Below are 16487 nucleotides of genomic sequence, written 5' to 3'. Positions count from 1 at the left end.
TATTGATTAGCTGCCTGCCACATGACTTCCTGGTTCTGGCAATGCATGGTAACCCTGTCAGTTCTCTCTCAAGTTGACAACCTGTAAAAGCCCAGACCATGTACTCTGTAAATTGCTAACTCCACTCTAGTTTACATATTTCTTCCAAGAGTCCCTCAGACCTTCTGCACCCTCCACTACCCATTTCACAACCCCTCATTCCTTCCAACCCAAGACAACATAATCTATAAGAGATATCACTTGATTCCCTTTAGGTTCTATGGAGTAACTATGTAGGGCTACCGTAACAAAAAACCATAAAATGGTGGCTTAAAACAACAGAAATTTACCTTCTTATATTAGTTTTGAGGCCAGAAGTCTGAAATCAATGTGCTATCAGGGCTGCACTTCCTCTGAAGGACATAGGGGAGAACCTGTTTTTTGCCTCTTCCAGCTTTTGGTAGTTGTTGGCATTCCTTCACTTACTGCCACATTACTCCAGTCTTAGCCTCCGTGGTCACATTGCCTTCTCTATGTTTCTTCTTTTGTCACATAAGGATACTTGTCATTAAATTTACAGACCAGAAGACAATCTAGAGTGACTGATTTCATCTCAAGGTCCTTAACTTACTTATATCTGCAAAGACCCTTTTTTCAAATAAGGTAGCATTCACAGGTTCCAGGAATTAGGACATGAACATATCTTTTTGGATGGGACCATTCAATCCACTACATCTAGCTTTAGGATACAATTTTTTCCTTCTTCCTTCAAGGTTTACCTCTCAAAGCATTGAAGTTATTCAAGAAACCAGTTTTTTTTTTTTTTTTTTTTTTTTACTATCTTAGGTTTCAAGACATGTGTCTTCACTTAAACACTCCTTTGGAAAATCCAATCTATTCTCTTGCTTTAGTTGCTTTTTTTTTTTTTTTTTTTTTTGCATTTCCCCTTCCCTGGGCAAATGAATACTACACCAATGGGAGAAAATATCACTGAGTCAAAAAGTAAATAATTACAGGTTTTAGATTTCCACTTTTTACCCTGAAAACAGACATTTGCCTGCACTTGGTGTTTTAGCACCTATTCTGTTTCCCATAATTCCTCACAGATGAAGACAATTGTTCTCAGGTCTCATTTGTACTCCCCACCTCCTACCTCAAAAGCCTTCAAGATAAGTCACTCATATCAGATGAGAGAATCTAAATTGGAACTGTTAGGTTTTTTAAAATGTTTTCCCCTATTTGGGAAGAGTATTGCTTCTTGTTAATATTTATACTGCTCTTTTCAATAATATTAGTAAGTTGCTATTTACTGAGTCAAGACTGTGAGCCTGGCTCAGTATTTTGGGTGTGTTGCTTCCATTACTCAGAATAATCCTATTAGAAAGATACAGTTATTTCCATTTTGCAGATGAGAAAAAGGAGATCCAGGTTAATATAACTAGTAAGTGTTGAAAAGGAGAATTAAACCCAGGTCTGCCTGACCCCACAAATCACCTAGCTCTTTCTAGTATGTCAACCCACTTAAGTTTCCTTTGTAGAGAATGAAGCAAAATAATATTTAGGGAGCTCTGCTTTCTCTGTCAGCTCAAACCTTACACCAGAAACTGCAAGTGGGTTTTTCCTTTCCTTGATCATCCTCTGGCTCTGAACAGAATTTTAAAAAGCCCATTCTTTGTCCTATTTTAGCATTTTTTGCAAGTCTCACCTCATTTGGAGGCTTCAGGTTTCTTGACACTATCCTTTAGGGCCCATGTTACCTTCTTATAATTATCCTTGGTATGTGGTTGTTTTCTCCCAAGGTCTCTGTCACTTCCAATTAGCCAAGCAATTCCTCCTTGTTGGTCAGAATTAGGTTCCCCAGTTGCTCTGCTGGGACATCAAATCATGAGAAAGGCAAATCAAAAATTTGTCAGATGTTTTTCTTTTAGCCCAAGGAAACTTTTAAAAAGTGTCAAGCTATTTTTTTTTCTTTTTTGATTATTGCATTGCTACAGGTAGTGACAAATAAAATACCACAATGCATAGTGGTATCAATAATGAATTCTTATATGAATAACTTTATGTGCAATGTAAATGATTGGAACCAAATAAAACATCTAAAGCATTTCCAAGCTTCCCATTTTCTATACACTCACCTCTTCATTCTAACATTTTGTTTCTCAAACCCAACCTAAGCACACCACATAGATAAATATTTATTTCTAGTAAACTAAGTTATTTGTGTATCTCATTTTGACTATAACTCCAAACCAGAAAGTGAAAGAGGGGTCGAGAATATCACCTCTCTGAAGTAAAATATATGTCAGAAAGTCTATGAATTGAGACATTGCTCCCCATCCTGGTTCACCCACACTCACAGCCCGCGCCCCACTGCCCTCCTGTCGGTTCTTTTGGTTCTTTTGGTTCTTTCGGTTCTTTCGTTAGTCCATCGCAGCCTCAGACACCCACCTAGTCACCGAGCCTTTCGACTCACAGACAGGCATCCTCAGCCAGAGAGGCCTGAGTCGGAGCCGTTCCCTGAGTGCCTTTCACCTGAGAAGTTCAAGGCACTTTGTAGAACTTCTGCCACAAACGCCGAGGTCTTGTAGCACATTTGTAAGTGATGGCTGCCATCCGGAAGAAATTGGTGATCGTTGGTGATGGAGCCTGTGGCAAGACTTGCTTGCTCATCGTCTTTAGCAGGGGCCAGTTCCCTGAGGCGTATGTACCGACGGTGTTTGAGAACCACGTGGCAGATATCGAAGTGGATGGAAAGCAGGTACAGCTGGCTTTGTGGGACACAGCCGGGCATGAAGATTATAATCGCTTGAGGGCCCTCTCCTACCCCAACACCGATGTCATACTGATGTGCTTCTCCATTGACAGCCCCAATAGTTTAGAAAACATCCCAGAAAAATGGACTCCAGAAGTCAAGGATTTCTGTCCCAACGTGCCCACCATCTTGGTTGGGAACAAGAAGGATCTTCGGTATAATGCGCACATGATGCGGGAACTGGCCAAGATGAAGCAGGAGCCAGTAGAGCCGGAAGAAGGCAGAGATATGGCAAGCGTGATTGGCGCTTTTGGGTACGTGGAGTGTTCAGTGAAGACCAAAGACGGAGTGTGGGAGGTTTTTGAAATGGCCACGAGAGCTGCTCTGCAAGTCAAGCATCGGAGGAAAAAATCTGGGTGCCTTGTCTTGTGAAACCCTGCTGCAAGCACGACACTAATGCAGCTAATTTTGAAGTGCTGTTTCTTAATCTTAGGGTATGGTTACTGGCCTTTTTTATTTAGCTATAATTTACCTAAGATTACAAATCGGAAGTCATCTTGCTACCAGTATTTAGAAGCCAACCATGATTATTAATGAATGATGTCCTACCCACCTGACCCGCAGGGGTCCTTCTGACACTGCTCTTAACAGCCCTCCTCTGCATACCCACTTGACACACCAGGTGCTGATTTAAGGAATTTCTTAACTCCTTTGTTCTTTCTAGAAAGAAACGGTAACATGGTAACATTTGTGAATTAGGCTGTAACTACTTCATAGCTAACATGACTTGCCAGTCATCTGTCAGCTGCAAGATACTTTGGTGAGTCACCACTTCAGAACTTTATTCCTGAACAGATTTCATTGGCATAGATCTGGAATGGGCATCCAGTTTTTTCAAAATATGCTCAGCCAGAAAGGCCCAAGTCCATGTAGCTGTGGCAAAGTTACAGTTGCATGGTTTCATGTTAGTTACCTTATAGTCACCCTGTAATTAGTGCCATTTAATGTATGTTACCAAAAAATAAATATATCTTCCCTTGACTAGATATAGTATTTTTTGTGTAATTGGATTTTCTAATACTGATATTTGTCATCCCCACAGAAAATGTATTGTTTTTTTAGAAAGTGTATTTCAAAATAAAGAGTGCTGGCTGCTGTGGCTCAGTGGATTGAGCATCGGCCTGCGAGCCAAGTGTCACTGGTTCGATTCCCAGTCAGGGCACATGACTAGGTTGCACATCAGGTCCCCAGCTGGCGGCGCAAGTGAGGGGCAACCACACAGTGATGTTTCTCTCCCTCTCTTTCTCATTTCCCCTCTCTCTAAAAATAAATAAACAAATTAATTAATTAATTTTTAAAAAGTCAGCTGAAGAATTTTTTTGAAGTCTATGTATAAAGGTCTTAAAACTAAGGGTTATGAATTTCAATGGGAAAAGCATTGCACCTTAATTTTTGCTAACCTCAAAGTGAAATTCAGCATTTCTTTTAACTGTAAACATAGGTAATAAACCAATGTTATTAGAAATATTGGTGACTTTTTCACCAATAAAAATCACAGGTATTTTCCCACTACTTTACTATAGTTGTAGAAATCTCAAGATAGCATACAATTGGTGTTCATTACTTAAAAACTATAGATATTATTAGATCCTCTGCTATATTTTATTTGGTGCATAACAAATAAGAAGCATATGTATAATGCACTTTAAAAGGTATATGTGTAGCATACTTTTGTAGAACATCTTGATTACTGTATTTTAGTATAATTGGTTTCATTTATAATATTATACATATTTTATGCATTTAAAATGTGATTCTAAAAAAAGGGCCTTCTAGACTTTATCAGACTGCCAAAAGGATCCATGGCACAAGAAAAGATTAAGAATACCTATGGTGGACTCTGGAATTCTAGTTAGGAGTATGTAGTCTGGTGTTACATTGCTTGGGTTCAGATTTTTCTGTCACAGTATGACTTTGACTAAATTACGTATACTTCTTTTGTGCCTCAGATTCTTCATGTGTAAAATGGAAATAATATTTATCTAAAAATTTTGCTATGAAGATGAAGTAATATCTGTAAAGGGCTAACACAATGCCAGACATGAGTATGTTATTTATCTCCACATCCACCGAAGATGAGGATTTCATTCAAATCCTATATACATTTATCCTACACGCATATTTATTTTTTTAATGTTGTCACTGCCTAAATTTTAAATTGTATTATCAAATATTGGCTAGTTTCAAATGAATATTTGTAAAACACTTGTATTATATAAGGAAGAACTGTACAATAAAGATCCAAATGCCTCTATCCAGTTTAAAGGTAAAAAGTTACTTTAAAAAGGATAAACATATAATTTATTACCCAAACCAGTACACTTTTGAGAGTCAAAGAGTGCTATTACTATACCAGAAAAATAGGCAAACCAGGATTGTTTCAGCTAAACCAACAAGTAAAATCATACTACTTTTACATTCCTTGTGTGCTCTTTCCTTAGCCTATTCCCTACCTCCAGTAGCTAGAGAAAATCACTACCTTGATTTTGTGATTATCACTTTTGCTTGAATTTATAGATTTATTTATATTTGCACCCTTGAACAAGACGTTTGTTTTACTTTTTTTTATCCTTTATAGAGGCGGAATCCTGTTATAATATTTTGTGAATTGGTTTGTTGCTTATCATTGTTGGATGTATCCATGTCCATGGATTTGCAATACATTTTTTCCCACTGTTGTATTTGTTATAAAGCAATAGAAAATTAATAAGAGTCTTTGGTGCTTAAAAGTGGAATGGTTACATAAAAACCTAAAATGTAAGAGTTGCTTTGGAAGTGGCAGAGGACAGAAGGTAGAAGGACTTGAAGGAGAGTGATAAGGAGTTTGAAGAGCCTTAAAGTAATTGTAGATGCATGATAACACTTAGGAGGCTGCAGATGAAGTCTTGACAGATTAGAATAGTTTTACTGGAAATTGGAGAAAAGTGGCAGAAAGTTTTGCAACTTTGTCATCTGCAGTTATGTGCATAGTACAATAGAAAATATGCCTAATGAATGGGTGGTCTAGCTAAGATTTCCAGCCAGATGTCACCTGGTTTTTTCTTGTTGCTTATAGTAAAGTGTAAGGAGAGAGATAAGTTAAAGGGCTGTTCCAGAGGAGCCAGACCTTGCGAGATTTGAAGATTCCCAGCCTCTTCAGGTGACAGATATAAAGTTAGGAAATGGCTTGGAACAAATAACAAATCCAGGGCACTAACAAGAAGATATGAAATTGAGGGTGTAGTTGTAAAGCCCTTTAAGACCTCAAAAATATCTAATGTGGTAACTCAGAGTCTTTTCATTCAAACATAAAGGGTGTGCCTCACAACCTCTTAATCAAATTACAGGGCTCCTAAGTTTAAGGGTGTGGTACATGAAAAACCCATGTAGAAAAGGGTTTATATGAAAGAGATTTATGAGTGTTGCTTTGTTTAATGGTGTGAACTCAAATAAAATTCACAGGAGACCCACAAAGTTTATTTAAGAGAATTATATTAGCAGAATATAATTTTTAAGAGGCTTTTTAAAAGCATTATATTAGCAAGCTGTTTGCCAGCCTGGGCTGGAAGGAACGGAGAACCAAATAAAAATAGGCTTTGAACACCCAAGCTGCTACAGGCAGAGAACTACACAACTTTAAACATGGAAAAGGAAGGATGATTCAGTGAGTGAATCCAAGAGACTACAATGCCAAGTTAAGGGTCATGGAGAATTACTCTCAGGTTTTGAATTTTAATCGAAGAACTACCAATCAGGTTGCCCAGGTGGATTTCAAAGTTTCTGTAAACTTGTGTGCCTCATCCCCCCCTTTTAAATATACATGGTTATCCTACCCATTTTATATTAGGTTGTGGAAGCAAATGCTGTGTGTCTTTGTTTACAGGTCCTTTATTAAGAGGAACTCTATTTAAGGAGCTGTGCTTAAGGAAGTACACCTGAAAAGCCACATTCATACCTGGCCTTGGTTTTCAATTTCTAGGTTTTTAGCTAATGTTGTAAGGGGATGAGTGGGAGAATTTTGGGAGAGGATGAGTGTTTTGTATACAGGAAGCATGTGAATCTTTGAAGGCAAAATTGTGTTAGCCAGCCTCCTGGTATTTGTGCTTTTATGTAGTTCCCTGCCACATTGTATCAGCAATCATTTTTGGGATTAATAGAATACAGAAGTAATGTTTTATCAGTTTGAGTGATTTTGACTTCTTTCGCTTGGATCACTTGTTCTGGGGAAAGCCAGATGCCATGTTGTAGACACTCAAGAAGCCCTGTGAGTGAGCCATCTTGGAAATGGATCTTCTATCACCCATCTTCTGTCACCTTTGAAAGACTGCAACCCAGCCAGTGGCTTGACTGCAAACCTATAAGATCCTGGGCCAGAACACCTAGCTAAGCCTCTCATGGATTCCTGACTCTCAGAAGCTGTGAGATAAATATTTTTAGTGTTACACTAATTTGTTACACAACAATAGAAACCTAATATAAGTTCACACATTTCTTCATATGTATTTTAAGTAAGCCTCTTTCAAGCTACACTGTTCTCCACCTTTTTTCCTTTTCTCCTACAACCTATTGGTTGAAGTTCATTTGTCCTGTGATTTTTCCATAGATTGAATTTTCCTGATTGCATAGCCATGCTGTTTAACATGTTCTTTATATTTCCTAATCAGGTTCAATTTTGGGGGGCAAGATTTTTAAATAGGTGATGGTGTGTTTTTCCATTAAGAGGCATAGTTTCCTTGTTCGTCATGTTAATATAAAATGAATAAATTCGTTTATTCATTACAAATCTCAAAATCGCAATTTTCTATCATTCCTTCTTCGTGTATTAATATATGTATACAGAGAATGTCTCCTTATTTACTATTCAGTTAACTTTGGTACAGTTCTTATAGGAAAGGCAGGACAAATGGTTATTTATTTATTTATTACTGGTTTTCAAAATAATGAATTGATTCCATGGCATCCTCCTTCGTTGATCACTAGATACTTCTTGTTAGCTTTACTATCATTATGAATTCATGGATTTAAGGCATTATTAAATTTGATATGTTCCAATTCATTGTATTTGATGTTCCAACCTGTGCTCAGGTAAATTTCAGAATTTCAGTGAACCTGTGTGTCTTTACTAATACTCACATTGTCCTAACTTTAACCAGTGGAATGCTTTTCAGTTCTCTTGAGTCCATCTGACAGGATCCTAGTTGTCTACAATAGCTTCTTTGCTATGTTGCACATCAAAATGTTACAAGTTCAATATAATTCCTATTCCTAACCGAAATCAACTACTACTCCAAGAGCTTATGGAACAAAGGTTTTTAGTGCATTTGAATATATATTTTTTCTTTATATTGTTTGCACTTACCTACTATAAGGTCATAAAGATGTCTTTCTATCTTGTCTTCTAGAGGTTTAACAGGATTTTGTTTCACAGTTAACTCACCTGAAACTGATTTTTCTGTATGGTATTAAGGATGTACAATTTAATTTTCTTTCATATGGATATCCAGCACAATTTGAAATACTCTTATTCTTCCAACTGGCTTGCAATGTCATCTCTATCTTAAATCAAGATTCCTTATAAGAGCACATTTATTTCTAGGCTTGTATTCCAGTATAAATCAGTTCTTCTATCTCTAATACTATATACACTATGCTAATTACTATATAGCTTTAATAGATTTATTGTGGTATAATTCACATACTATACAATTCACTCATTTAAAGTGTATTATGGATAGTTTTTAGTATATTCCTTTATATGCAACCATCACAATTTTAGAACATTCTCATCACCTCAAAGAGGAACCCCATATCCTTTAGCTGTCACTACTCTATGTCCTTATCTTTGTAAACCTCACCATCCCTAAGCAACCACTAATTTACTCTCTCTATAATTCCTTTTGTGAACATTTCTCATGAATAGAATTATGTAATGTGTGTTCTGTGTGTGTGCGTGTGTGTGATTGGCTTCTTTCACTTAGCATATTTTCAAGAATCATTCACATAATAGCAAGTCATTGGTACTTCATTCAGCCATCTAAATGATATTCCACTCTATGGATATATATATATAACTTATCCTTTAATTAACTGATGGAGACTTGTGTTATTTTCACCTTTAGGCTATTACAAACACCCAATTAATACAATTTAAAAATAATTCTTGCTATTTGACAAGTTAATTCTCTTCATCTTAAATCTGCTGCTGGAGTTAAGTATCTTGAAATTCTTGACACTTTGGAGAATCAGTTTGTCAAGTTTCTGGAAAAATTCACTTGGAATTTTTATTATTATTGCCTTTAGTGTGTTCCTAGAATTGCCATTTTAATTCTAGAGTTTCTTAATACTTGACCATGGTATAGTTTTCTTTTTATTAGATATTCTTTAAAGCCTTTCAATAACATCTTGTGACCTCTACCCACTAGAAGCCAATAGCAGGAGATAGCCAACATATTCAAAATATCTAAATCAATAAAGTTATTGGTGAAAATGAAAAAAAATGTCCTTTATTTTACCAAAAAAACTAAATGGACTTTCTGGCCAACCCAATACTAGACAGAGGCTGTAATATAATTATGTTCAATATGTTTGAGAAAATAAAAAATCAGATTGATATAGATAACTGGTTCAGTTTCAGGTCAGGGCACATGCCTGGGTTGCAGATGCATACGAGAGGCAACCGATCAATATTTCTCTCCCACATCAATGTTTCTTCCTCTCTTTCTTCCCTTGTTCTCCTCTCTAAAAATAAATAAATAAAATATTTAAAAAATAAATTAAGAGAAAACAGTGAACTGAAAAAAATGTAAGAATTATCCAGAATGAACCACAAAGAGACGTATGAATGGAAACAAGGAGTAAAGTCAAATGATCTAACATACATTCAAGTGGAATACCTGGATAGAAGAAGGGCAGAAGCAATATCTGATGAAACAAGAGCAGAGAATTTTCCAAAACATAATGACATCATATCCTAGATTAAAGAATTACAAACCTGAAAAACAAAGAAAATAACATTTAGTTAAAACAATAAAACTGCTTCAGGTTTAAGAGAACGTCTTAAAAGCAATCAGAAGAAAACATAAATTATCTTTAAAGGAGCAAAAATAAGAGACATTATTTCTCAAAAAAAAAATTATGGAATCCAGAAGCAAAAGAATATATCTTCAAAATGATAAAATAGCTGTTAATTCAGTAAAAATGTTCTTTGAAAATAAAGGTGAAATAAATAGTTACAGGAGAGAAAAACTGAATTTGTCACCAGCAGACACTTACAAAAGGGAGTACTAAAGCATGTTCTGTAGGATGATATGTGATCCCAGATGGAAGCTCAAACTCAAAGTCATGAAACACAATAGATAAAGTAAATGTTTGAATAGTATAAATATCAAAACTTAATTGTATAAACATGTTTTAAAGAATTTATAAAATATAGATGAAATATACACAATATATGTGAGTATAAGATGGGGTGAGGTAGTAAATTAAGTTGTGTTCTCAGGTTCTTACATTGCCTAGGAAGAGGTACAATACAAATTATTTTTACTTATTTCATTTCTCCCACCCTCATGGGAAAATGGAATAAGTAAAAATAACTAATCTAAAAGAAGGCACAAAAGAATAATATGGTAGTAGATTTAAATCCAAGTATATTAGTGATTGTGTTACATGTAAAAGGACTAAACATTCCAATTAAAGTACACCAGAATAGATTTTAAATATTTCATTTCAGTCCTCGGGTTACTATGCTTTTTCCATTGCATTTAGAATAGAATCCAAACCCTTTTCTGGCTTTCAATATCAACATAATTTAGCTCTTTCCGACCCCCAAACTTACTATTCTTAGTCACTATGCTCCAGCTAGGCAGGCCTTCTTTCGGTTCCTGAAAAAATGTAAGCAACGGTTTACCCAATTTTTGCAAAGCTGAATTATCCTGTCAAATAGCAACTTAAATGGCACTTTCTTAGAAGCTTTCCTTAGTCATCAAATCTAAAAGTCATTTTAATTTTCTGCTCAGTACTATGTCTTATATTTTATTTATTTATGGCCTATTACCACTAAAATGTAAATTCCCTGATAGTAGGAATCATGTCTATTTACCACTGTTTCATCAAGTCTAGTACAGTGACTGGGAAAGTAGATTGCTCAATAAATACTTAATGAATGAATAAAGGTAATTTGCATTTTAGACAGATAGGCACTTTCTTATGGTTTTGTATGTTCACTGTCTTGGTGGTGGTTGTTCAAAGACTTTCCTAACAGCAAAATGATATCAAGGTTCCATTTATGTATGCTAGTGATTCTTGAAAATGTGCATTGTATAATTTGTGTAAAAATTGCAGGAGTTATTCCATCAATTAATCAGATATATGGTGTAGTCCTAGATATAACTATGGTACATGTAAAAAAGGAAAGGTTCAGAGGAAGGCCACACTACTGAATTATTAAAGGGTTGCACTATGTTTCTGAAGAACATGTTTGTCCCAAATTAGGATGATGAGAGTACTACAGGTGTATGTTATAAAGCATTAAAAAAGCTTTTACCTGTTCTGAAGGAAAATAAAATATATATATTTTAATTACCCCCTTATAGGAAGGTTTAGAGTGGTAATTCCAGGAGTGGTAATCGATATTATTTTGGTTACTTCCTTTTTTACTCTTTGTCCCATGCTCAGGATTATTTTCACATCAAAGAAATCATACTGGTCACAATTTTGCATGATCCTCTTTTAATTTAGAAAATAAACATTTTCTATTTGAAAGACTAATTATTACCAAACAGCAATTGGGGTCCTGCTGCCTGCCACCACCCTCTAGGCAAAATTCCAGATGCAAAGGTTTGGTGATACGGAAAGGAGTGTTTATTCAAAAGCTTCACTATTTTAGAATTAACAGCTTTACACATGAATTTGTCACTTTGGCCTATCAATTAAAGGTAAACCCTTTAACACTTAAGTTCTCCCACCACTCCCCCACTTAGTTTTAATTATATTATATCTATAGGGTTAGTTTACAAACTAAAATATAAGGTACAAAAGCTACATACATTTGGAAGGGAAGGCTTCTGCCTGAGCCTGCTCCCTCTAAAACACCCAAAGAATAAACCTGCCACCGTCTGCCAGGCAAGCCTGATCCTAGGCTGTGCCTGGAGTTCCTTCCATCCAAAATACCATCCGTTGGGAAATGCAGGCAGCTGCAGCACCATCATCCAGGCATCCTCAAGGAAGAAAAGCCAGAGAGCCAGAGAGCCCGAGTTCTGGAGGCATTCAGCTTCACGGCCAATCCCGTCCTAGACTGCTTTCCATTGCCTCAGCAAACTCCTCCTACAGCCCCTCCTAGTTCTCCCCAGTGATCTGATCAGATCTCTCCTATCATAATGGCTTTTTAAAAATAGCTCTAGTATATTTCACTAAGTATACATGATAGAATTTGACCCATCTCTGTTAAAAACTGCTCCTAATTTTTTACCTAATTATTGCTACAACTAACACTTGTCCTTAATATTTATTTAAATGTTATTTCTTCAGGGGAAGGGGGCAGACAATACAAAAAAGTCCCAGCTTACCAGGGGTTTATGTCTAATTAGGAAAATATACGTGGGAGTGGGGATGACAAAGGCACTGTATAAGAAAGCATGTAATAATCATTTTATTAAATGAAAGAAAAGTAATAGAAATTTCTTAGAAGGAGGGGCTCATCAGAAAAACATTTTGCAAAGAATATGGAACTGGACTTGGAAAAGTGATAGGTCTTAATGGTTGAAAATGTTCCAGGTGACTGTGGGTGCTGAAGGATGAGGTAACTTTTTGATGATGTTCTTTTTCCTTTTTGTAAAGGTTTTATTCATTTTTAGAGATGGAAAGGGAAGGATAAAGAAAGGAAGAGAAACATCAATGTGTGGTTGCCTCTTGCACATCCCCACCTGGGGACCTGGCCTGCAACCCAGGCATGTGTCCTGACTGTAAATCAAACTGGCGACCCTTTGGTTTGCAGGCTGGCACTCAATCCACTGAGTCACACCAGTCAGGGTTGTTGGTGTTCTTAAGTAAATTTCAGTTGGTGTTTTCTCATTCAAGAAGCTCTCATCACAGTAATTAAGCAACCAAGACTTCTATCAAAGTTTGGACTCCTAAGTCCCCTGCCAAGAACTACCAAATTTCTTTTTTTTAAATTATTTATTTATTTATTTTTAGAGAGGGGAAAGGAGAAAGAGAGAGAGGGAAACATCACTGTTTGGTTGCCTCTCACTTGTGCCTCCAACTGGGGAACTGACCTGCAACCTAGTCATGTGCCCTGACTGTCCAACCAGCAACACTTGGTTCACAGGCCAACGCTAAATTCACTGAGCCACAGCAGCCAGCGCTTCCAAATTTCTTTTTAATCTCTATTATCCACATCTTTTTCCCTTCCATAATTCTCCCCTTTCTTTATGCCTTTGTCAGACTCTCATCTATTTTAAGTAATGGAAATAGGTAAATCTGTCTACTTCAAGGCATGTAACCAATACAAAACATTATAATTATTCTGTAGGATATCTTTTTAAAAACTGGGAAATGCTGTCTTAAAACATATATTGTATGCATTTTAATCTTTAAAAAAGTAATAGACACAAAAACATTAAAGAATATTAACCAAGGGTTATCAACTTGTCATACACTAAATAAGGAACATAAACCCCCTGACCTATTAAAAATAATAAGCAAATAACAAATGCTGACTGTGATTTTCTTTCATGGTTGTATCGTAGCAGGGATGGATTCCACCTTGATAAAAATTCCAGTCTTACTGTCACATAGGACATGCTTTGGGAATCTCAATGAGGCTGCCATGTTTAGGACACAAGTTAAGAACCACAGTGTCAGAAATGAAAGAGTAAGACTTCACAAGATGTGTTGTCACTGACAGCTATTTTCCTTCCTCACCTTTTCTTCCTTAAGGATAGCAGCTACTTCCTACAGATACACACCGGAAAGCAGACCACTCAGATCCCTCTCTACCACTTACCATCTGCAGATGCCCCGGGTCTTGTCTATTTACAATCTTGTCCCTCTACAACAGAGGTGGAACCTTCAGGGAAGTTCTGGATTCATCCACAGCAGGATCTGTTTCACAATTTCTTAGCCCCACCCTTCTCTAGCTGTTTCCAATGTTAGTGCTTATGATTCCTGTATATTCTGACTGTTACGCGATTCATCTGCTGACAAAACACAACCCTAACCCAACCCATACACTCAGTCTCCAGCCCCTTTTCTGTATAAAGCAACTGCCCTATGCATGCTTCCTTTGGATGGCCCAAAACTTGATTCTCAGGGTCTTTTGACCATTTATTTATAGCTTGGATATCATGCTTTCTGGATAGTCTGTTTGAAAAGGAAGGTGAAATGTAACATCTATAGCCACCTCTGCTTGCCCATTCTTAACGTCCCAAGAGTCCTAGTTCCCCTCCTCAATTCCAGATAAATAACAAAACTAAACACTACGACAAAAACAGATCCTATAAATGAAACGGCAGATACAGTCTCGACTTAAGCTAAGGATCTCCAGGTTGTGAAATTAATTTAGGGGATAAAGGTACTCTACATATCCATTTCAAACCTGCCTCCAGTACTCTCTTATTAGAGCCAAATGTTGTAAACAGTTGATGGGTAGCAGATTTTGGGGGTGGGGGTGGGGATGACACAAAATGAAGAGGTATATGGGAGTTTCACTGTCTTCAAGCTGATTATATATTTAAACTAAAAGGAAACTGTCCATATTGTAAAGTAGTAAATAGGGAGAATTCTCTTCCTGGTTTCTCCGCAGTTGGTAGCTGTTCTTCTGACGTCAGCTGGTATCTGTGAATAGTGAAGCAACTCACGCTCAAATTCCACTGCCCTGAAAAAGGGTAGAGCTGAGGACCCAGTAAGCAGGGAGCGAAGATGACTGAAACACAGGTCTCTTAAGATCCATAGTCTCCAAAAAGGGCCAGCCAAAACAAAACAAAAACGAACAACAAAAAAAAGAAAACCCAAAAAGGTAAAAAGAAAAAGGCCGTGGCTGAACTGAAGCAATTAATATATTTTCTCAGCCCGAACACGCCCGAGGTTTTATCCTTCCGTAAATCCGCTGGGTCTGCGGTGGACTCCTACCCCAATCACGAACCTGCGCCTCACCTCCATCATCTCCCATAGTGAGGATGCGCTGACGTGCAAACCACCCGACCTGCCTCGGGATCTCGCAGGCGCCACAATGGGGAGCCGCCCGCCCACCTACCTGTGCTGCGCCTGCGCCTCCCCCGCGGGCTCTCAAGGTCAGCACCGCCCCCTGCCTCTAACTCAGAACCAAGTGAAGAGGCAGTAGAGGACATCTTGCGTACCTCACCTCTGCGTGGCGGGCGTGGGGTCGCCGCCGTTGAGGAGAGAGGCGGGACTTCCTGTCCCGCGCGGGCAGGACTTCCGGAAGAGCAGGAAGACCCTCTCCTTCGCAGTGTCAAGAGGTTCTTGGCTTCTCGGTGGGGTGGGGGCGGTGTCCGGGACGGTCACGGTAACTCCGGGACGTCTTGTCCACTACCTGTGCTTGGCGCTATGGTGAGTCTTCCTGTGAGGGCTGGAGTAACAACACAGGGGAGGAAGGGCCCGGAGGTCAGTCCTGTGAAGGGAGCCGGTCGAGTTCCCTGCTGAGGATGGAGCGGGCGGGAACAGTGGGATGAACCGCGGGGCAGGACCCCCCACCTGCCCTGGAGCGCGGGAGGGCCTTGAGCCCCTAGGGAAGCGGTATCTGAATATCTGTCCTGTCCAACCACGAGTTTTGTCCTGGAGTATGGAGTAGGTAGCGAAAATGTTCGTGGCCCATTCACAGTGTATGGCGCATGGTCCCAGAGTTGACCTTGCTCTGTTGGTCGTCTCGGGTGGTCCCAGAATTGAGGTAGTCTGGTTGATCATCTCCTCTCCCTCATTAGCTGCAGGGCAGTGGACCAAAACTTCAGATCTTAGTAATGCCTTTAGCCTTTCCAGGATGAACACTTGTCCCTTAAAGAAACGGCAAGGTCAGTTTATCTTTCAAACTCAGCCCTTTTGGAATTGGAAAGGGTGTCAAACAAAAAATCCGGATTTAGTAAGGAAATACTTTATTCGAAGGGAATATTGCAAGGGCGTGGGAGGAAGGGGCTATTACAATAGGGAGAAAGCCCTGACCGTAATATCTGCAAGAGTCTCAAAGGTTAAGCAAGAGGGATTTTTCTTTTATAGAGAGGAGTAAGCAAGGCTAAAAAGAACCAGATGTGGGGAAGTGAGATGAAAGAGTAGTATGGTTTTGATATATCAGAGATTGTTTTACCCTCATATCAGCCTATTCTGTAAAGGAGCTGTTAAGGAGCTGTATGTTGTTTCAGACTGAGGGTGGGCCACTGTTCAGGAACCTGGAGGAAGAGAATCTTAACCAGAGTTTGGGTAACAGACGTTTTTATTACAATCTACAGGGACAAGCAGTTCAGCTATCATTTTTGAAGCAAAGAATGAATTTGCAGGTTTGTCTCTGGCCTTGTCATGGGTAAACAAGAGGGTCATCCCTCAGATTTACCCAAGTCCTACGGGGACCAGTGGTTCTTTGCAGTAAGCCTTTTCCAGAACACAGAAGGGTGGGGTAAGGGTGGGGGAATTTCTTAACCTTTGTTTCCCAAGATCACAGTGGTCCAGTAAAATTCAGTATTGTCAATTACTTGACTGTATTAAAAGATTTCAA

The 16487-nt window shown here is 38.2% G+C and overlaps 2 protein-coding genes and 1 long non-coding RNA gene across 4 annotated transcripts in view; 2 read left to right on the top strand and 1 right to left on the bottom strand.

Moving 5' to 3' along the window:
- Window positions 1-2573: 2573 nt before the first annotated feature.
- LOC150008668 (transforming protein RhoA-like) lies at window positions 2574-3163 on the top strand. 2 transcript variants are annotated; one of them, XM_090278993.1, is made up of 2 exons: window positions 2574-2737; window positions 2990-3163. In XM_090278993.1, the coding sequence occupies exons 1-2, from the start codon at window positions 2582-2584 to the stop codon at window positions 3161-3163; spliced, it is 330 nt and encodes a 109-aa protein (XP_090135119.1). In that variant the 5' UTR covers window positions 2574-2581. The 2 variants fall into 2 exon arrangements, with proteins under 2 accessions (XP_090135119.1, XP_090135118.1); XM_090278992.1 differs by having other exon boundaries at window positions 2574-3163.
- Window positions 3164-9257: 6094 nt separating this feature from the next.
- LOC150008667 (uncharacterized) lies at window positions 9258-15177 on the bottom strand. The gene is made up of 3 exons (XR_016511127.1): window positions 15021-15177; window positions 9664-9761; window positions 9258-9508 (listed from the first exon to the last, which is right to left on the bottom strand). It is a non-coding gene; the product is annotated as an uncharacterized LOC150008667 (long non-coding RNA).
- A 98-nt stretch (window positions 15178-15275) lies between these two features.
- The window catches only part of TMEM161B (transmembrane protein 161B), a 75814-nt gene continuing 74602 nt past the window's right edge, over window positions 15276-16487 (top strand). Inside the window, exon 1 of the mRNA XM_090276456.1 lies at window positions 15276-15334. Within this exon, the coding sequence (XP_090132582.1) occupies window positions 15332-15334 (3 nt within the window). The 5' untranslated portion in view covers window positions 15276-15331. The remainder of the gene's footprint in view (window positions 15335-16487) is intronic.

The sequence above is a fragment of the Furipterus horrens genome, unplaced genomic scaffold, assembly GCF_987537825.1.
Source record: "Furipterus horrens unplaced genomic scaffold, mFurHor1.1.pri manual_scaffold_5, whole genome shotgun sequence".
NCBI classification, from domain to species: domain Eukaryota; kingdom Metazoa; phylum Chordata; class Mammalia; order Chiroptera; family Furipteridae; genus Furipterus; species Furipterus horrens.
The sequence above is the reverse complement of the archived record's forward strand: the minus strand, read 5'-3'. Positions and strand labels throughout refer to the sequence as shown.